Here is a 23,060-nt window from a genome sequence, read left to right on the forward strand (position 1 = left end):
ATTCAACTAATGGATACCATTGCTGTCATCTATTATGGTGGTTCTGTCACTGCTTTGTTGCAGACTCTCACATCAATGATTCTTTTCTTTGGCTCTTACCTTCAGCGTCACAGTCAATGTCACAGGAAGACTTGGAAAGTCAGACATCACATGTGTAATAACAGCGGTGACATGGTAGATGATATGATCCATGATAACAACACAGGTCACCGGCAGGAAACTTAGGGTGATAGTTGCGGCTGTGGTCAGAACACCAAAGGCTTGCTGTGGAGAGACTTTGCAGCACCATGGCTTTCTGGGCTTGTCTGGTTTGAGACTGATGGCTATTTTGCTCACTCTGCCTTCATTTTCTAGATATTTTTTCTCATGCAGGTAATTTTTCAGGAAGAAGGATGTTTTAATGAATGGGTAAAATGCAAAAAAGACTGAGAAGACACGTTTGGCATTCAAGCTGACTTTCTGAAAAAGCGACTTGGCCAAAGAGATGTCCTGTCTAATCTTTTCATCCACGTTGTTAACTTTCTCATTCACTGCTGTGAGATTAATGGAGGAGACAATGTCAGCATAAGAGAAATGTGTTCTGAACAAGTTTTTCGGCATTATTTTTGTTAAATCATTATTTATCTTGTGTATTTCATTCCTGAGAACTTCTGTGGAGTTCATGAGGCTCTCAGTGTAGGTAAGGGAGTTGCATTTCAGTAAATACAACAGTCCACTGATGTTGGCCGCAATGACAGACAATACTTTTAACACTATCAGCATTAATAAGACTGACTTTATAGATTGATAACAGTGCTTGGTGCCAAGAGTCGGTATCATTAGTGTAAAGACACAGCGGAAAGGGTGAACTAAGAGCAAAAGTAGAAACAGCAGGGAGCCACAGGCCCCTGTGATGATGCCAGCTACCTGGTGATCTACCTGTAAACTGTTGAGTAGCCAGATGAGCAACACACCACTGGTCAAGAGGGCAGTGGTGATACAAAGTAACAGGAGCACCATTAAATCCAAAGGGCTCTGAGGCCTTGACTGACAGTAAACCAGACACATATACCGCAAGTATTGTTTTTCTTTAAGTAGAAAATTCTTGGCCGCTGTAGACAGGGCTGGAAATCTGAAAAGGAGATGAGATTCAAAGTTTAGATAAGAACAACTTAGAACAAATAATCGATAAACAGATATGAAAAGTAGTATATGCTAGATAGATAGATAGATAGATAGATAGATAGATAGATAGATAGATAGATAGATAGATAGATAGATAGATAGATAGATAGATAGATAGATAGATAGATATGCAAAAACAAACCACAAACCCCAAGAACCACATTAAGACACTCTCAAAACAAAAGTCCAGTTTACCTAATGATGTCTAAAGTTTGAAAGTGATGATTTGGAACCTTTGTCCAACTGTAAAACTTCAAATGTCTGATGCTGGTCTGTGTCCTTGGGAGCACACTCCATGCAATAGTCACTTCAAACTGACAAACCAAACACTCCAAGGATTAAGTACATGCATCTTGTTTCAAACTGAAATCCTTAAAGTCAATTAAATAAAACTGTAAATCCATCCATCCATTATCCAACTAGCTATATCTTAACTACAGGGTCACGGGGGTCTGCTGGAGCCAATCCCAGCCAACACAGGGTGCAAGGCAGGAAACAAACCCCAGGCAGGGTGCCAGCCCACCACAGGGCACACACACACACTAGGGACAATTTTGAATCACCAATGCACCTAACCTGCATGTCTTTGGACTGTGGGAGGAAACCGGAGCACCCGAGGAAACCCACGCAGACACGGGGAGAACATGCAAACTCCACACAGGGAGGACCGGGGAAGTGAACCCGGGTCTCCTAACTGCAAGGCAGCAGTGCCACCGTTCCTGCCCAAACTGTAAATCCAAACTTGAAAACTGCAATGCTGCAGCCTTCTTGAACAAATGGAAAAAGACCTCTCCTCTGTAAACTGCGTATACATTTAAATCTTGCATTTTACCAGGCATCTTCCCGGTTAGTCCCTGTGCAGCTGGCAGAAACAGTCAGAAGCAGTCTGGAGGTGAGGTGATCCCACCATATAATGGGAATTTGTGTCCCTTCAGATGGTGAATCTACAGTATAATCAACAGGGATGTTCATATACAACTCAGAACAGAATTTGCATACTTTGAGTTCTAATTTAACAGGAAATTTAAGGTATGTACTGTAAATGAAGGTACAATGGGAGGATGATGTATTATCACAATTATTACACCTGAGTGGGAGGAGGCAGAATTTATAATGGAAGGGAACCAGAAGTTAAGATGTAGTTTTTAACCTGCCAATGTTTGTTCCCAGAATTTCAATCCTATTTTTTTGAGGCAAAACAAAAAGCTGAAATGATGGTCAAAAAGATTTTGCCTAAAGACAAACTAAAGAAATGCACTTTCTAGCACTTAGGGTTTAATCCAAATGATGAGAAAGTGCATGATGCCAACCTTTAAGGTGTCACACTAGCAACATTGTGTGTTACGCACTGCCAAAACTATAGCAAAAGGAAATAAAATGGTCCACAAAATGACAGTGCCCATCTATATATATAATTCAATAAGGCAAGACACCCATGGAAAGGCAAGACAACCATTAAAAGCGAATTCACTAAGCCGCTGACAAGTGAGACACCTATGGCGCACGCAGGAAGGAACCACGCCCACCAACTCCAAGACCATTGGATACGATGACAGCTCACAGGGCCACCGACCACCAACTCGGACGCGATGACACAGAAAAAATGGCGTCATTTATATTCGTCTGTTGTAGAGGCCACATGCAGTGCAGGTCAGGTTAATGTCATCTGCATGTCATGCACCTCCGAGCTACCTTGACTGTTCATAGAGGCATGTTTCTCGCGGAGGTGAATCGCCATATGCAGCGTGTGAAACGATTTGCGAGGGGTATCCCATGGGATCCTTAAAACAATCCTTTACAACTGAGGTTAAAGCACAATGAAGTGAGCAGTCTTTAAAAACTGAGTTTTCGGTTATGACGCACGACTGCATGCACCATTGCAAACTGTTTTACACGCTACATACAGCAATTTGCATCCACGACAAACATGCATCTTCTTAGATGCTCCTGCAGGAACACAGAAGACGTTTCCCTGCCCATCAACAGTCCTTTTTCACCGGCCAGCGTCTACCCTCGCTCTCTAGGCATTCACACTGCCTGCCCATTTACCCGGACGCAAAAACTCACCGACCACCCAGTTAGTCACTTTCGTCTGTGGTAAGAGTCCACATGCACATCTGAGCCACGCGGTGTTTGTTATGCCGCAGGTTCACTATTGTGTTGCATTTTGCTCTCTCCAGAGTTCCATCTTTTCATTCACTTACTGTTGTATTCTTACACCAACCCGTTTTAGACATCCGTGTCTTTCCAGAAGTGTTTAGTATTCAATAAATAATTATGCATGAGATTGACCGTGTGTCTACCCAGCGCAGAGATGCGTGGGTAAACCGTAAACTCCATTCGGGCTGCAAGCCGTGGAATTCCCACTAAGTGTGACTCATACGCTCCCCTATTCTTTGTACACACACCCCTCCTACCGTGGTCGGGTATCTTGGTGGATTATATATAGAAAAGCAGCCAAAACCGAGAAGTATCCCATTGGATCCTTAAAACATTCCTTTACAACTAAGGTTAAAACACAATGAAGTAAGAAGTCTTTAAAACCGAAGTTTTCGTTACGCACACCACCATGCACCATAGCAAACTGTTTTACACGCTACATACAGCAATTCGCATCCGCGACAAGCATGCATCTTCTTAGATGCTCTTGCACTTTGTACACACCCCCCTCCCACCTCGCTACTACCGTGGTCGGGTGTCTTGGTGGATTATATATAGAAAGGCACCCAAAATCGCACAGAGCAATGAAAAGTCTAGAGTTCCATCTTTTCATTCACTTTCTGTTGTATCCTCAAATCCTCGCTTTTTAGACAACTGTCTTTCCAGAAGTGTTCAACCATCAATAAATAATTATGCAGCGTTTGTTATGCCGCGGGTTCACTATTGTGTTGTATTTTGCTCTCTCCAGAGTTCCATCTTTTCATTCACTTACTGTTGTATTCTCACACCAACCCATTTTAGACAACGTGTCTTTCCAGAAGTGTTTAGCATTCAATAATTAATTATGCATGACATTGAGCGTGTGTCTACCCGGCGCAGAGAGGCGTAGGTAAACCGTTGAACCCCATTCGGGCTGCAAACTGTGGAATTCCCACTAAGTGCGACTCATATGCTCCCACTGCTTGCACCCCTACCCTTTGTACACACCACCCTCCCACCTCGCTACTACTGTCGTCGGGTGTCTTGGTGGATTATATTTAGAAAAGCAGCCAATGACTCAAGTGATGAGTTGGAGGTGGGCACATGAGCGGGCAGTGCATACTGAACGAGAATTCAGCAGACTAGCATGACGGAGGGAGCTGAATGGACGTATTTCTCCTCTCCTCCCGTTCCACACTCCGCGCCGTGCACCCCCATCCCTCCGTCTGGCAAGAGAAGGCGCGATTGCAGTCCTCCAGTTTTCAGTCACAGACGATTGTGTGTTGGTTCGTTCCGTGCATTGTTACAATGTTGCTTTTCTTGCTGATTTATTACATTACCGATTTTTCAAATGTTAATTTTCTCCCAGTGCTTAAAAATTATTAAAAAACCGGCCTGATTATGCGGCATATGGTACGCCGCGGGTTGCCTAGTAAGTAATATTAATAATAGCTCTGCAGTAACACATTAAATATTTTTAACATTCTTACAACATTGACTGCTGGACCATTTATTACCAAGATGCTGCAATATAGTTCCATGCATATACTGTATGATAAATAATGAACATTATCAAAAGGTGTAAAAAATGTAAAGAAATATATTAGATAGCAATGGTTTTGCTATCAATAGTAACTCTGTCAAAAATAAAAAAAACCTATGAATTATTTTACTTGAACGATCAATAACACTATAAGTCTCCAATTGAATGTGAGTCCCAGAAGCATGGCACCTTGCAGAATTCAGGTTAAAAAGCTCATGTGCTGTAAATGTAAATTGTTGCACACAACATATCTGGTAGTTGGTAACTGTTTGTGCTCATCGAATGTCAGAATGTCCAAGTAGTGCTGTCCTGACAGTGTGACATGTCAGATAGCTTCTGATGAAGAAATGCCTTTGAAGCAGCTATCCATATAAGTGCCAGAGCACATAGGCTCCACATCATCCAATTGATTGTCACTGTCATTATCATCAAAATATTTATTATGCAAAAAAACAATTGTTTCAAAATATCTTTTTTTTTTAATTTTATTTAGTTCTGGGCAGCACATTGGGCCCCAAGGATCACCATCAAGCTCAGTCAGCAGCAGCAGCCTTGGTTTCTTCCCATGCCAAGTTGACTGCATGAAGATAATCGAAAAAGGTACACCGTCAGGTGTAAGAAATAGCCCGGCCACAGACAGACACGACAACGCAGTGTCCACCACATACATGTTTATTTAGAACTATTATTTAAATATATTTACAGTTCACAGTCCTTGGTTCTCCTAGCCGTCTCCACTCCTGTCTTGTAAACTCTGTCCTTCTTCCACCCGACTGCAGCTACCTGAATGGGGAAAGGCAGGCCCTTTTATCCAGCCCCGGATGTGCTCCAGGTGCCGACTTCCGGCAGCACTCCCCAGTGTGGCAGAAGTGCTGCCCTTGCACCCGGAAGCACTCCAGGCATAAACCATTCCTGGTCTGTCAGAACTTCCTGGTGTCCCAGAAGTGCTGTCCCTCAGGGATCAAGGACCGGCCGGGTACCCAGGGAAAAGAAGTACCGCTCTCCCGGTCCCTCCTTCCTCCAGGCATCCCGGTGGGGCAGGGTTCCTATCCTATCTATCACACAGGCTTTCCTTTGTCACCCTTGTATCCATTTCCTATGCACTGGCGTCCACAGTATGGCCACTGGTAGGTATTTTGGGGCAGGCTAAGAATGTGGCCCGTGAACTGAAACCGGCGTTCAGTGATAATATCGGCTAGAGGGTGAATGGAGGTTTGATGACATACTTCATATCTGTCATGGTCACTGTATGAGATACTAAGGATACATCGGAGGCACCATTTCTGAAGCACATTCAGGCGTTTCATGTTTCACTGGCATAAATAGCGGTAGATATTACAGTCGAATCTGAGATGCTGTTGGATTTCGAGAAAGGCCCCAAGTGATGCATAAAAGCCATCGCCTTTCCAATCTGACATAGGGTGTTTTGATTGGACTTACCATCTGCCACCACAGTACTACTAAGGTAGGTGAAGTGATCAATTCCTCGAGATGCTTTTAACCAATGTAGACGGGGGTGCTAATGTTGGAATTTCCTACACGTACAATCTTGCTTTGCAACCCAAATTTTGCCTTTTGCCATTTCATGCTCTGACGCTGCTGTGTACCCACTTGACACTCGGTGAGTGGCTCCAAGCAAGGCGATATCCACAGCGATGTCCACTCAGGATAAATGGGTTAGGAAGATGGATGGATGCTTATAATGTCTGTTCAGTTCTCATCTCTTGATTACCTGATAAATATTTTCTCTCACTGATGCACATACACTTTATTACCAGCGTCGGTAGGCAAAATCTTTGTGAAATAATAAAATAGGCTTCAGTATAGTGTAAAAATATAAATGATTATATTATTTTTCACAGATGTTATTTTATACTTGTCTACAGCACAGAGACAGCACTTCTCAATTGGGCATCAAATAAATCGTCAATAATGGAAACCAGCAATGACTTTCTGGTGTGATTCCAGACCCCTGGCACTAAAGGGTGCCGCGGAGCAAAAAAAAAAAAAAAATGTATAGCTGGTGTCCTTTTAAGATGGCTGCAGAAAAATGGTCTGCTTTTAGCTTTTTTTTCCTTCTTAAAAGTGACATGGATACACTGACCTTATCATACATGACTTGTCATAATATTGTGATAGATAGATAGATAGATAGATAGATAGATAGATAGATAGATAGATAGATAGATGTGACTTTTGATAAGCTGTTATTGACTGATACATTGAAATATGTGTAAAGGTGAATGATAAGTAAGGTAGATAGACAGAACGAGCACTAAAAGTAGATAGAATTTCTAAAAGGATACATACTCATATGCATTCAAGTCAGTCACTAATATTAAAACACCCAGCACACAATTACTTAAATCAACACAGATACAACAAAACTAATAAATTGAGTTAAAGAAATGTTAAGCAGGTGAGTGGACGGTGGCTTTATTTGAAATTTTGAAATTTCAAAAGTCACATAATGTTACAAGCCAAACTGACCTTGTTATGTTATAGTCAGAGTTTGTTTACAAAATTGAAAGGCACATTTTATAAAGCCATTAAGGATAGATTTCTGTGACCCCATCATAAATGGCAGATCACCTTTTAGATTCAAATATATTCAATGACAAATTAAACCAAACTCAAATTTGTTCTCTTTCACGTCATTGTGACGCATACTCTAGCTTATCTATGTAAAAGCTGAAACCCGTGTGACACGGCGTCACTCCTAAGGCCACACAAGTGGGGGTGAATGCTGGATTAGGACCAGCTGAGCACTGGTACTGGCCGACATTCACTATCTTGACGCTGACGTTTCAGAAAGTTTATGTCATTTAAATCATTTATCAGTATTTGCACAAATTCTGACCATACTCTGTTAAATGAATTCATCTGTACCCCTGGAGCTCTTTTACTTAGAGTCAGTTCCGTAGTGACTGGCTCAAGGGCAGGAGAAAAATGAACTGCAAGGAGTTTAAGAAAGAAGGACAGGTGTAACATCAAACAAAATTCAATTAAAACTTTTAAAATAATCACAAAACCAGAAATATTCATTAAAGAAAGGCACAGGAGAGGCTCAGGTCAATAAAACGTTCAGATCTGAATGCAAGTAACTTAAGGAACAGTGATAAGTGAAATGCTAAACTCTGTGCCACAAGCAACAAAAACACGGAATGAAAACAACAAATGCCTACAAGGTAGCAATTAGTACAAAAATATTAGTTTATATCACTGTTTTCATGGAGTTACAAATTCAGGGCACATATTCACCTTGCGATGAAGCACTGGCTTATCCCACTGTCTAAAGTCACAGCTCCGTGTGCAGCTGGAACATTTTGTTTCCCATCAGTCTTTACAGATGCTTCACACTTTTTTCTACCAGCAAGAAGAAAAAATGCTTATAAAATAGTAATAAATCTTTTCTTATTATTATTTCATAGGGTCACCTGTGTCTTTAAGTGAGGAGAGAAGAGGAGGCATCGAAGGGTTCCTTTAAGACTTGTTTTGACTTGCAAATGCAATTTAGCCACGAGGTGCTGCGCTGCCAGTGTAGAGGGATTAGTGTTGCATATCCAGTGGCAGAATTCACAATATGCACTAAAAGTGTCAGTCATTAAACCATTACTTAAAAAGTCAGACCTAAATCCACTCATACTAAATAACTATAGTCCAATTTCAAATTTACCCTTTCTCTCTACAATACTACAAAAAGTAGTCGCCAATAAGCTTCAGTCACACCTTACACATTACAATTTATTTCAGAAATTCTAGTCTAGTTTTTGCACTGGTCATAGTACAGAAACAACACTAATGAGGGTTGTAAACAAGATTCTGATACCCTCTGATTAAGGATATGTTGTTAGACTTACAGTTAGTGCAGCATTTGACACCATTGACCATTCTATTTTACCGCACAGGCTAGAAAACGATGTTGGGCTAACAGGCACTGTGCTCGCTTGGTTTAGTTCTTATTTATCAAATCGATTCCAATATGTACAGAAATGTGCTGACAGGACTCCATCATTATACACAGAAGTTCAAAATGGTGTTCCGCAGGTCTCAATACTGGGACCTTTACTGTTTTCACTTTTGCTTCCACTGAGTTCTATCATTAGGAAACATAATGTCAATTTTCACTCGTATGCAGATGACACCCAGTTATACCTTTCATTTAGATCAAATGAAGTTATCTTTAATTAGTTGTATTAGTGAATTAAAGGAGTGGATGAATGACAACTACTTGTCTTTAAACACAAATAAAACAGAGATGTTAATTGTTAGAGGGAATGATGCTGACTACAAGAATATTTTATTATCATTTAACTCAGTTGGAATCACCATTAATTTTACTGAATCAGCCCGCAATCTAGGAGTTATCTTTGACTCTAGCATGTCATTTAAAGTGCATATTACAAAGTTGTCCAAATCATGTTTCTTCCATCTTAAAAATGTTGGGAAATTAAGGCACTTTCTAAATAAACAGGATTCTGAGAAATTAATTCAGGCATTTACAGTATTTCTAGTAAGATTGACTGCTACAATGCGGTGTTCACTGAATGTTCAAACTGTTCTTTATACAGCTTCCATTTAATCCAAAATGCTGCTGCAAGAATTACAGTATTACAAGAACAAGAAAATATGGACACATAATTCCAGTTCTTAATTCCTTTCACTAGCTCCCGGTTGAGTTTAGGGCAGAATTCAAAATCCTCCTTTTAACACTGTAATAGATTACGGTTTGCTCGCACCCTTGTACCCTCAGACTATACGTCAGACACCAGGTAAAAGTCCAATAATGATATTTATTATATCAATAATGTGCACAAAGCCCGCTCCTTTCCACAATTCTCAATAAACTATACAATAATTAATAAACCAATCCTCCACTCCCAGACGCTTAGCCACCCTGCCTCCCAACTCAGCTCATCGTCTGGGAGCTCCCACAGTCCTTTTATATTCCCTGACCCAGAGGTGTTCCTGCCCAACAGTCCACAAGTCCTTATTCCTTCCGGGTCAGGGTAAATAGTCCTTTTCTTCAACCCGGGAGCACGTCGTTTCTTCCTGTCACGCGGACCGTGACGCACTCCCGGGTCATAGGGCACATAAGAGCCTACAAGCCCCCCTACAGCGACACCTGGTGGCCCCCAAGGTATCCAGCAGGGCTGTGTACAAATACTACATAGTTCTTGATGCCCTGCTGGACCTCGGGGCATGATCATGCTGTCGGGAGAGCTCCTCCTGGCGGCCTGGGGTTGAGGGCCGGAGTGAAATGCCGGCAATCCACCACAACATATAAAGCATTAAATGGCCGAGGTCCGGTTTACTTATCTGAACTTATCATGACTTACAAACCAGAGCGCAGATTAAGATCTCAAGATGCTGCTCTGCTTATGATTCCAAGAATTAATAAAATAACAGTGGAAGATCGAGCTTTTAGTTGCAGGGCCCCTAAACTGTGGAATGGTCTGCCTGCTACTATAAGAGATGCCCCTTCGGGCTCAGCTTTTAAATCCCGGCTGAAGACTCACTACTTCAGTTTAGCATATCCTGACTAGAGCTGCTGATTAACTGTACAGACAGCATCTCTGTTGTTAGTCATTAGCACTAAAGCATAAGTAACATGATACTTATAATTTGTTACTAACCCTCACCTATTTTGTTTCTCTTCTCGGTACTCAAATGTATCACTTGGTGCCACGGCCCACCTGCCAAATTGTTTTGCCTGCATAAAGTAAAGTTATTCCTGATGGAAAATTGCAGGAATCGTGGGGTAGAGGGGTCCTTTCATCGGATTGGCTGGCCCAGCACTGCCTAAATGTGGGAGGCAGCTTGATGGCTGAGGTCTCCAGTACTCTAAACAAATCCAAATCATATTATGTGATATCATCTACTGGTAAATTCTGCTCCGTTCTTCTAAAATGTTTATTTTTATACTGTATTGAGGATTTGTTCTGTTCTGTGTATTATATTGTATTGACCCCTTCTTTTTGACACCCACTGCATGCTCAACCTACCTGGAAAGGGGTCTCTCTTTGAACTGCCTTTCCCAAGGTTTCTGCCATTTTTTCCCTTCAAGGGTTTTTTTTGGGAGTTTTTCCTTGTCTTCTTAGAGAGTCAAGGCTGGGGGACTGTCAAGAGGCAGAGCCTATTAAAGCCCATTGCGGCACTTCTTGTGTGATTTTGGGCTATGCAAAAATAAATTGTATTGTATTGTATTGTATTCTCATTGTGGTCAAATAAAGTACCCTTGTTTTTTAATACAGTATTAAAGTTCTATGCATGGCTGCTACAGCTCTTTAATGTTTTACAGGCATTGCAAACATCATGGGACACTGTGAAAAAACAAGCCAACTTCAAGGTAAATTCACAGGAAAATATCTACACTAATAAGGAACAAATGACAAAGATGGACTCTCATCTAACACCCTGTAAATGTGATTAGGTTAAGCAACTTTGAAATCAAAGTATCAGCAGATGGTACAGCTGGAAGATATGACATACGTTATGAATTAAATAGATGATGTGAAGGATAGCCGGGGCCCTTGCCTGGCTGGGACGCCTCTACGCTGGAAGGACCAGGGGAACAAGTGTGACCAGAATGTTACCTCCCCCAGCACGCTAGACTGCAGACCCCCTGGGTTGCAGCGGTGCCTCGGACTCCCTCAGGGCTTAATGGGAGTGAGAGTTTGGTGCTGCCCTGTTGAGATCCGTGGGCACCACCAGAGTGTGCTGCCGCTGAGGTAGATGCTGCTGAGCCTTGGAGAGCAGCTCTTATACCACACACAGAAGTTCTGCCAAAAGTAGGTCAATGAGCACCTGGAGCACTTCTGGGTGACCTATATAAGGGGCCAGCAAGCAGTATTCCTAGAGCCAGAGTCGGGAGGAGGAGGAGGAGGAGGATGAAGCTTGCTGAGGAAGAGTGGAGGAGAAAAGAAAATGACTGAGAGATAAAGAGAAAATAAGAAAGTAAAGTAAAGAAGGTGTGTGTTTGGGCTGTTGAGGACACTAAATAAAATTCACATGTGCTTTTTGGACTTGTGCCTCTAGCATCTGTCTGTGTCGGGTTAGCTCGTTATAGCACTATCGTCCACAATGAGTAGAAACATTAAAACAGTGGAGAATGAGAGCAAATTCAGTTAGAAGACTTTATTTGTGCAGGACTGGTTGCAATCATTGGAAGACCATAACAAAAAAATAAACTGAATATATCAAATTTTCAAAAGGAAAGCTTTACATCATTTTAGGTAGAATTGGATGACTTCTATTAAAAATGAGCAGCAGTAGAAGTGAAACAAATTTTTAAATATTTATGCTGAATAGGCTCCAGCTTCTCCCTGACCTGGCTCTGGATAAGTGGGAATGGAAAACTGATGGATGGATGATGAAATTAGACAAATATGTATGGAGAAGTTAGCATGAGTTGGGAGTGGCTTTAATTTCCAAGAACTTAAGTCCAGTTGGCCTTCAGAGGTAGGAGCTATAAAACAAAGATTGACTGATCCATTTTTAAATGAGCCTTTCAAAGCACTGCATGGAGACATGGATACTACCAACAGAAAGTAGGGATCAGAGTATGGAGAACAGCTGTAGGCTTTCACTTCACATGGCCTTATTACAGATGAGTAACAGTGGCATATCACTACTTTGTAGAATTCTGCAGACTGGGGTTCAAATGTAGGTTTAACAGTTGTCTGTGCACAATCTTTACATTCATGGCCTGGTTTTTCTCCAGGTTCTTTAATTTTCCTCCCAACTACCAAGTCCAAGCACATTAGGCTAATCGTTTACTGCGTATCGCCCCTCTGTGGATGCATGACCTGTAATGGACGAGTGGGTTGGATCCTGTTATGTGTTCATACTGTTGCTCTAAACAGGATTAAGCAGACCTGATAACTACTGGATGGATAACCTTGTATTCCTGTTAACATGAAGTGTTAAGGTGACACAGTGGGAACAGGCATGTAGGTTATTATTTATTTATTATTTATTGCAGCTGCACAGCTGTTTGGCTTTGGCTTTTCTTTGGTAATGTCCAAATTGGACATTGAATTTACCATTTAAACTACTAGAGACATACAAACCAGGGATCCTTCCATTTTACCCCATTATGACTTTATTTCTCCTTTAAGCTACACATATGTACGAAAATGTTGTTATTTTTGAAGGATGGTAATGTATTTCACTTTTTATTAAGTGTGTTAAACTATTTATTTTCAATTTGCAGTCATTGTTTGGTTATAAACTTACAGTTATGACACAGCTGAACTTTCATTAAGTGTTGCAATACTTTAAAATTGAAAAACACTTTTTGTTATTATTTTTTCTATCTCTGTGCTTGCAGCAAGTTCATGAAATATCGAAGTTTGGTGTTCTGATCAAATGTGGCTTTAATATTTCACCATCGAGTTCTATGGCATTAAATTTTAATGAACTATCCTTTTTTGAGGTGACCATCATTCAGCTGAGGTGGCTAAACAGCTCCTGGCATCCACAAGTGAAACGGAAGAATGAAAAAATATCATAGCAAACACTAGCCTGTCATCATCAGTTGAAGATAAAGATGAAAGCCACCTGTCAGGAAGCAAAACAGAACACAATGAGAAGAAAAAAAATGAATGAAATGTAACTGCAGACTTCGAACGAAAAATCTTAAGACACTCAAAATCAGCTCAGAGCTTGATAGCAAGCTTCCAAGAGTTGCAGCCAACATGAAAGCAGGAGGCCTTGATATGAGCTAAGAAAGCAGAAAGTAAATAAGATGAAAAAAATAAAAGAATGGCAAAGGTGAAAGTAAAATACCAGTGAAGAAAAAGAACAAAAGTCAAGAGAAGGGTTCAGTTTGCTCTCAAAAAAGGATGACTCGTCCCATTGGAGCAATGCAGCAGAAACATTATGAAATAAAAGATCACAGAAATAAAAAAGTAAAACTTTGAGAAGGAGGTCTGAGATGTAAAACATAAGGGGGCATGGGAGATAGCTTTAACACTAGAATTACCAGAGCCTACGAAAAAACTTGTAATTCCGTCCCACCTTAAATCGCTTCTTAAATCCCTTCACACCTCTCCGCCAGCGTCCTTTGTCTTTTAAATGTGCTGATAAAGAGAAGCTAGGAGCAGCCGGCTATTCCATCCCCCCAACAATTTAGAACGTGCACGAACTTCTCTCAGCTCATGCCTTGATTGTGTATCTGGGAGTGAAGTGGAGTTTTAGAGTGGAAATAATAGATTGTTATTTGGAACACACGCATTTCATGTCTGTTCCGTTTCTACAGTAATCTGTGTAAACACATTGTTAAAACAGAAAAGTTTTTTATATTATAGTAGTAGATGACAAAATGTAGGCATAAACTATATAATGTATGAAGCCTGGAGTCCAAATATCAAAGAAACATTGTCACAATAGGATACAGATATAAGACAATTGCGCTTTTATTCAAAAATATAACTGCAGAAACAAAATGCCGCCTTAACAAGCGACATTGACAACCATTTATTGTAACGACCTCTGTGGTGCAATAGAATCATTTCCCGCCTGAGAATCAAAAGGTGTAGAAGGAAAATTTTTTATTAGCATAAGAGAATAGCAAATTAGCACATAAAGTCATAAAAAGCAATTAAAAGCTTCTAATACATTAGATTAAGCATAAATTAGAATATAAAAGCAAATACGATAGGTCTAGCAAATGGTTAACAAAAAAATCAGTTATATTGCATTATTTTATACATTATTTTACATTAAATTTTCCAAAGTAAAGAAAAGAATAGCTAATTGATGCAGCGAAACCAGTTTTGGACAGGATAAGAGTTTGAGGACACCTGTGATTCAAGGCTAGGAAGAGATAACATGGAAAAGAGGCCTCTAAAAGCAGCTGGATTGATGAATCAGCAGAAAGGCAACAAAAGGCCTTTGCTGCAAACAAGGTCACACTGTAATGCATGAAGAGAAAATCTTAGCAAATTCAGGCTTTAGCAAACATATTAAAAGAATATATTAGCAATTAACTTTAGTGTAGAAGTTAAGACAAATCAAGCATGCCAAGCAATGATCAAATGAAAGCACATACTACACTTCTTTTTAATTAAAGCTTAAGATTCAGATCACTATAGTAAAAAGTTTGGAAAGCCTAAGAGAGGAAAACCCATATATGGATTAGAAGCCTTGGCCAGTTAGAAAAAATGGGAACAGAATAGAAAGATAGCACATTCCACAAGGAGACCAGTCTAAGGAGATAATAAGGGTTCCCATGGAAACTCAAGATTTGGTCGGATGGGAGTAAAAGGGAGTCAGCGGAGGTAAGCAAACAAGCTCATTAGAGCAAGGTTAGAAAAGATAGGAAATTACATCAGAAAAGCCCAAAGATGGAAAGAGGAAGTCTTCCACCCAGTCTTAGACCAATCAGAATAAGCCAAACAGACACCAAGAGGAACAATGGACAGTTGAACCAGGTGTAGAATGAGCTAATTGAATGAGCCAAAATGATAAGAAATTGTTATAAAAGCTTCAATGGCTGTAATGATCGTCGCTCAGCTCAATTTGGCCGTATTGGGTTGAGTCCTTGTTATTTTTTGTGGTTGATTTATTGCAATAAATCCTTAAAACTCTGTCTATCTCGAGTCCTAATAGCCTTTATTTTTAGGTAAAAATCCTTCTGATGATGAATTTTTCGCCACAACATATTGGTGGCCTTCCGACGTGATAGACTAATAAGCGCTCTGACTCAGACGAGTCAGGGAACTGTATTGTAACGGGTAGTGTTGAAATCCTATCAAATACGAGGGTTGCCCTAGTAACGGCGAACCAAGAGTATACTAAAGTTGCTGTAACGATGGCTTTCCGAGTATAGATAGGTGTGGAATTCCTGAGCTGGCATCTCTTGCTGTGGCTGTATGTTCTCCAGTAAGATGAGCGAGATGTCATAAAATTCCCGCTTGTCTCGAGAGGGAGCCAATCTTTGGGAAAAGCTAACAGCAATTCCTTCTGATTGTGCTGCAATAAGAAAGTCAGTTCAGGTGCGATTGGAGGCCTATCATTATCGCCCCGGAGTAGAGACGGGGGTCTGACATGGTAGGCGTAAATTCCTGTTTAGGTACCGCTTCCAGCTTGCCAATAGGGAGAGCAAGGGGAAGGACTGCTCGATGGAACAGGTGGAGTGAGTGTGCTAGTTTTAAGGGACAGATAAGGGAATAGAACTTTTTGTTTATTATTTTATCATTTTTATTTCATTTTTATTTTTACCTTTGGATAGGTTAGGGAGGCACACAAGTGCTGTGTGAATGGAGCGCTTTTTAGAAAAAGCGCATGGGCAATCGTTGAAGCACATAAAGATGCAGAATGCTTGGAGCGCTTTAAAAGGCGCAGCGTGAAGCACACAGGTGCAGATTGGAGAAGAATGAATGGTACAGAGGTACAAAAACTATTTCAGGGCAAAACAGGGCATTAGGGATTAGTACACTAGGTGCTAAAAAGTGTGATTGAGTATGAATGTGGATTTTTAGGGTATAACTTTTTTATGTGTAAAATAAACTATATTGATTAAGAGAAGATAGAGAAACCTAAGCGTATAAAAGTAGCTGTAAATAAATATCACAGAATGAAAGGAGGAAGTGTAGAGCTAAGACACTCGGTAAGGAATTGAGAAAGAGGTCTTTTGTTTAGATATACTATATAGTTTTGACCTTACAGTATATACCATTTGGAGACGTGTATGGAGAAAATATTATTGCGGAAGATATAAGCTGTGAAATAAAGAAGACAGAATAGGATCGAACATTTTTTACAACGTGTGTTCGAAGGAGAATAAAAGAACAGTGCTATAAATAGATAAATACAGTATATACGTAAGAGTGGAGGAGAAATAAAAATATTGCAGATTATTGAGAAGAAACAAGAAAAATAGCAGGAGCTGTAGATCGAATTACAGGAAGAGTGCTGTGTAAATACTGGAAGGTTGACACTCAGGAGAAGGATAGTACAAGATTTATTACTGTGGTTGTAAGTGGTGGAAAAGTTAGGCAGTAAAATCTATGGAACAAGAAAGGTCCTGTGTGAAATCAAACCTAATTTAAATAGGAAATCAAAATTAAGATTGGCGATAGGAAACCCACGGCTACAGGGGGTTAAAATGAGTGCGAGCAAGTTGCCCGTGGATATATTGGGGCGTAACGACCCCCTCCACAAAGATCTTATTGAAAAATCATCTCAAAAATGGCATACCGTAAGAGAACAAAAAGTTTTCAAAACCGCTGGCCCCGAAAAGGTTCATTTAACTTGGAATTATGCAAAGAAATGATAGAGCACATAAAAAATCATAAAATAGAAGATGTTAGCAAACAAAGAGAAAATAAGAGGAGAGTCGAACTGAACATAATGCAAATGTTTATGGGGGAAGCAATGAAAAGAAACATTTTAGAAAGAGCGAGTTGGTGCTTTGGGAACGGAGAGATAGGGGGTGAAATCTCATTGACACTACCTTTAGGTGTGTCATATGAGTTTCCCCTGATAGAAGGAAAACAAAAATTTAAAGTACAAATAACGGTGACAAATAAGGAGGAAGAATTAGGAGAAAAGAAAGAAACGGGACAGGAAGAGCATTTGAGTATAGGGGATGAAACTGATTTTGTGACCAAATTAGAAATAACAATGAAAAACAGTAATTAGGATTGAATCATTAAATAGCAAAAGCAGCTAGGTGAAGTATAGTCAGACATACATATATATATATATATATATATATATATATATATATATATATATATATATATATATATATATATATATATATATATACTAGTAGAATACCAAGGCCGCAGATGAGAAGTAGTGTGTTAAAGAAGTTATGAAAAGAAAAGCAAACATTTGAAAAATAATGTAAGATGATTGTTAATGTAATTGTTTTGTCATTGATATGAGTGTTGTTGTCATATCTAACTATTTATATTATATATATATATATATATATATATATATATATATATATATATATATATATATATATATAGCAAAATACCTGCATTGGCAGCGAGAAGTAAAAAGAAAAGGAAACATTTTAATAATAACGTAACATGATTGACAATGTAATTGTTTTGTCATTGTCATGAGTGTTGCTGGCATATATATATATATATATATATATATATATATATATATATATATATATACACACATCTATACACATACATATATACAGTTATATATATATACATATACACATACATATATATACATACTGTATATACAACATATACATATCTACATATATACTGTATATACACATATATATACAAATCTACATATATATATCTACATATATATATATTAGGTGGGACTCGATTAAAAAATTAATCCAATTAATTAGAGGCTGTGTAAGAATTAATCTTGATTAATCGTATGTAATCACGTAAATTTGCCCCAAATCGCAAATGTTTTTTTTTAATTTAAAACGGTTTTAGTGGGCTTACAGAATCAAATAATAGACATGGACATGAATATTGTAAACTGAAGCTGTTTTAATTTCTGAAAAAAGCTTTTAAACTGCATTTGAATTCAAAACAGAAACAAAAATATCATCCCTGGTTAAAATTGGGCAGACTTAAAAATAAAGTGGTAGTTTAAGTACTTTAAGTACATTTTCAGAATAGTATTGTCTTTAAATAATAATAACCAAAATTTCAACATAAAGTGCAGTTTTCTTCTTAAAAAATAAGTCAGAAACATAAAAGGTAATTTGACCAGCTTACTCTTTAAACTCTGAGTAACATTAGCCAAAATTATTTTGTACATTAGGCTAAAACAGTGTGATCATTGAACATTTTGTAATTAGATGTATTTAGAATTACTAACGGTCACGGAAGTCCAATGATCCCCAGTAAGAGCCACAAAGTCCGCTTTCTGTAATGCATCTAATTTTGCTTGCTTTTCAGTGTGCACAAAACCATGCTTTTATCAAGGCTTCGCTTGGGTAGTCGAAATGATCAGTCGTAGGAACGCGCTTTATTCCGACTCTAACATTTTTGTAGCTGTGATGTGTGCATCAGTGTAATGGATGTACCAGGAAATCATGCATTGACAAAAGTTCCCGCTTGCTTGGAATTGAAAGTGTGATTAAATGCGCTATTTTTAACGCGTTATGGAGTACATGCATCGAAGCTTCTCAGCTGTGCTTGTGCTAAGAAAGGGAAAATTTTAAAAATAACGTAACATGATTCTGCTAACCTAATATTTTTCATACGTCCCAAACCAAGGAGATCGAAGGTAAAATGAATCAGGTAGCGTACATAGTCAGTACACCCTCTCGAATCAACCTCAATGTCGGCGTTAGAGGCTTAAGACTCTACAATTAGCCACAGCGTGTGGCTTGTCTATGCTAAAGTATGTATTGTAGATCGGGTATATATATACATTTTATATATATACCCGTACGCAGTGGAGAAGTAGAAGTTATGAAAAGAAAAGGGAACATTTTAAAAATAACGTAACATGATTGTCAATATACAGTAATTGTTTTGTGAGTGTTATTGAATGTTGCTGTCATCAAGGATTTGATTATCATTATTTCTTTCAATCAGGCTCGTATTTGTAGGATGTGTTCAAGTTACATTCCGTGTTTGTCAATCGTTGTAAAGATAAGAGGTTTCATTCATCGATTAGTTCCTTACTGCATCAATAAACAGCTCGTCTTCCTCTTTATCTGAGATGTGACAAACTGCATGCACGTTTTTTTACACTGTCTTCCTTTAGCAGGACATTCACTTTTTCCACCATGTGCTTTGTTTCCGCAGTAGCTGCACTTATGAATATGATTGTATGTATAAGACGCTTCATATTTTTTGCTGCCTTCTCAATTGTGTAATTCGGTTTTGTTCAGCACTCTTTGGAACTGTTGCTTTTGTCTGCGCATTGCGCCAGTTCACGTGAGCCGCTTGGTGTTCTTGCATCGAAGGTTCCCAGCTGTACTGGTGCCATCTCGTAATGTCAGCTAAGACCCGCACTTAAAAGTTTCTCTCGCAGTTTCAATGAGTTTGTGCCAAACACCACCCTGACCATCTCATCTTCCTCTGCATAAGCACAGTCCTTCACCCGTGAACATTTACCGCAGTGTTTGTATTGGATTGCCGCTGATGGACGGCCTTATATGGGCAGGCACTAAATTACAAACGCTAGTGGCAGCCTGTCTATGAACTTAATTTAATATAAACTTACGGTTCACGCCGTGCTTTGTTTCCGCAGTAGCTGTACTTATGAATATGCTTGTATGCATCATTTGCTTCATAATGTTTTTCTGCCTTCTCAATTGTGAAATGGCGTTTTGTGCTCATCGCTGTTTGGAGTTCTTCCTTGTTCTCTACGCACTTACGTAGGAGGCGTGATGATGTCACACTAAACTCCCCCACGCCATCTCCAACTCAAGACTCCATTACATTATATGGGGAAAAATAGCTTCCAGTTATGACCCTTATGCGTAGAATTTCGAAATGAAACCTGCCCAACTTTTGTAAGTAAGCTGTAAGGAATAAGCCTGCCAAATTTCAGCCTTCTACCTACACGGGAAGTTGGAGAATTAGTGATGACTCAGTGAGTGAGTGAGTGAGGGCTTTGCCTTTTATTAGTATAGATATATATATATATATATTAATTGCCCCACCCTCGAATAAGGAATGAATGATTGTGTGAGTGACTGCATAAGCTCCGCTATTTCTTAGTGATAGTAAGATAAGCCACAAGATCGAGACAAGTGTGAATGCGAGCGAGCTCCGACCAAAATAGTGGGTACCGGGAGACACAATAAAGTAATCAAGCACATAACGAGTGTTAGTGAGATTTTATAATCAAGCACTTTTTACATAAAGATACATTGAGAGGTTTTTCATTAAGACGGTATCACTGTTAGGAGGTACAGCAAATAAATATATAAAAGCCAAATTAGTGAGTTAAGAGGAAATAAATTAAAGATCAGAGAAAGAGTATATTACAAAAATATATCCAGAAAAGCATTAACGTAGTTCAAGTGACATAATTTCTTAAAAATAAATTTAATGCCATGATTTAAGTACTTTTAGTTGGCATGGGTTTCCTTCCTTGCAGCAGTAGGATTTCGTAAGATTATCAAGAAAGCATAATTAACGTAAATATAGACAATTAGAAGAAGTGCGAGCATTTGGTAAATTAGAAAAATACTATAATAAGAATTTGGATATTAAAATGTGAAGTTTTGAAAAGTTGTGCTTCATGTTACTCCCTGTTAAAAACAATTCGAGCTGTATTTATAGTCTGATAAGTAAAGCAGCCTTCAGAAAAATGTAGGAGGATAGCACCAAAAAGAAAAATTAAGCGATAGAAAAATGTTTGAGTATATAGATTTGTGTGTACAGTAAATATGTATATATCTGTACTTATATTTGTGGGGAAAGAATAACAAGCGTTGAAAAGAATATCATGCGCGAAAAAAGAAAAGTGCACTGTATTTAACTTCAAAGGTACCTGGCGCTCGCTAATGTCTGTGCGTGTGAATATGTCTGTGCTGAACTTATTCAATGTGTGTGCCTGTATATTATGTGTATGACTAAGCATTAATTATTCTCTCTGTGTGTGTAAATATGTTTATGCTAAAGATGTGTGAGCGTGCATGTTGTTTGTTCTGTGGGTGTGCGTGTGTGTGTTTGGGAGTAAGAAAGCAAAAACATGGAGACTTCTGGGTAATGTAGTTCAATTATGATTTGCTGAAACGGCCGTGTGCATATACATTTCCAGAGCTCTGAGTAAATATGGGTTAAAATAAATTTCAGTATGTGAAACATTTCATAAAATGAAAAATGCGTTCACTTTTAATTATACAAATGTTTATAAAATATGCGAGGCATCTTTCCTTCAGACCCTGATCAAGTCTTAAGGAAAAGTGCACTTTTGATAACTATAACATTCAAGGGAAACAATGTCTTTCAATTTCCTTCTGTCCTTTTCTTTTTCTTGTGGTGGGTGTATGTGAAATTGTGCTCTATAGGGAATATTACAGTGGAATGTGTGGTGGCGCAGTGGTTAAGATTCAAGTTTATTTGTGATTTGTGTTGAAGCTTACATGTTATTTGTTTTGATTCGTTTGTCCTGATTGGTAATGTTAAGTGAGAATGGAATTTTCTCTTCTTCAGAATTCATTTTCTCTTTCTGATTCCTTTGCTGTATTGTTTCCAAATATAGTATGTAACAATAAATAATAAGTAATAATAAGTAACAAAACTGGGGTAAGATTGAATGTGTTAAAACAATGGTTTGGGTGATTTTGTGTATGTTATATAGTGTATTAAAGGGATCCCTATGTGTGCATGTTAAATAAGTTTCAATGTGTTTGAGAGTATGTGTAAAAATATGTGGTGTTGTTTGCAAGGATGAAATAATTGATATTAATGTATGTGAGAATGTAAATTTAAATGTTGAAATTAAAAGAGCTCTTAATTCTAAATTAAAAAGATATGAACAGGTGGTGTAAAGTCTCCAGATTAGGCATGATACTATGTGAGCACCCCTTTCATTTGAGTACTGGCCAGACTCTGATAAAAGGGAGGATCTGAATTAAAATGAGTAAATTTCAATTGAAGGAGACATTTTTTAATATAGTAAATGAAGTTGAAGAAAAACAGTGGCTTCCAGTCCAGGTAGTGTTCCATGCTAAAATATGCTAAAAAAAAAAAAAAAAGGGAAAAAGAGGGGTTTAACTAAGAGAAAAACAGACTGTGCTCTTTGGAGTTAACATTCTGAAAAACATGTAATAAACATCTGAAAGATAATAATGAAAGAACGTGCAAGATGAAGTGACTTTAGCAGTAGGCTATGAGGAAACGAAATCAGTGTATGTAACTGAAGTAGATTTAAAGTATTTTCTTAGTTTGTGATTCTGGGAAAATTTTACCCGATAAAGAAGTGGGTTCTTCATTCTAAATATGGGTAGGAATGTGCAAATTTCTTAGAGGGCCTCATAATAAATAAATAAAGGCACATTTTGCATTATAGGGCATTCTGATATATTGATTTCTTTCCTCATTTCCTTTGTGTGTAATATTGACATGTTTGTGTGAAATATAGTGGAATACTGGTATCACAACAAAACTAATGGAAGGTTCACTTTTATATTTTTGATGCATTAATGAAATATTGAATGAGACATTTTAATAATAATAATAATTTTATTAAGATTCTAAACTAAGATCCAAATGTATGTGGTATTTAATTAAAT

General features: G+C 38.5%; 1 protein-coding gene across 3 annotated transcripts in view; it reads right to left on the reverse strand.

Annotated features, from left to right (window-relative positions):
* LOC120515014 (osteoclast stimulatory transmembrane protein) overlaps positions 1 to 23,060 on the reverse strand; it is a 45,653-nt gene that overhangs the window by 12,426 nt on the left and 10,167 nt on the right. For all 3 annotated transcript variants that reach the window (XR_005630565.1, XM_039735700.1, XM_039735701.1), the window contains exon 2: positions 100 to 1,111. Coding sequence is in view for 2 of the 3 variants with exons in the window: in XM_039735700.1 (XP_039591634.1) it covers positions 100 to 1,111 (1,012 nt within the window). In the remaining variant the exon portion in view is untranslated. The remainder of the gene's footprint in view (positions 1 to 99; positions 1,112 to 23,060) is intronic.

This window comes from Polypterus senegalus, chromosome 14, assembly GCF_016835505.1.
Source record: "Polypterus senegalus isolate Bchr_013 chromosome 14, ASM1683550v1, whole genome shotgun sequence".
NCBI classification, from domain to species: Eukaryota; Metazoa; Chordata; class Cladistia; order Polypteriformes; family Polypteridae; genus Polypterus; species Polypterus senegalus.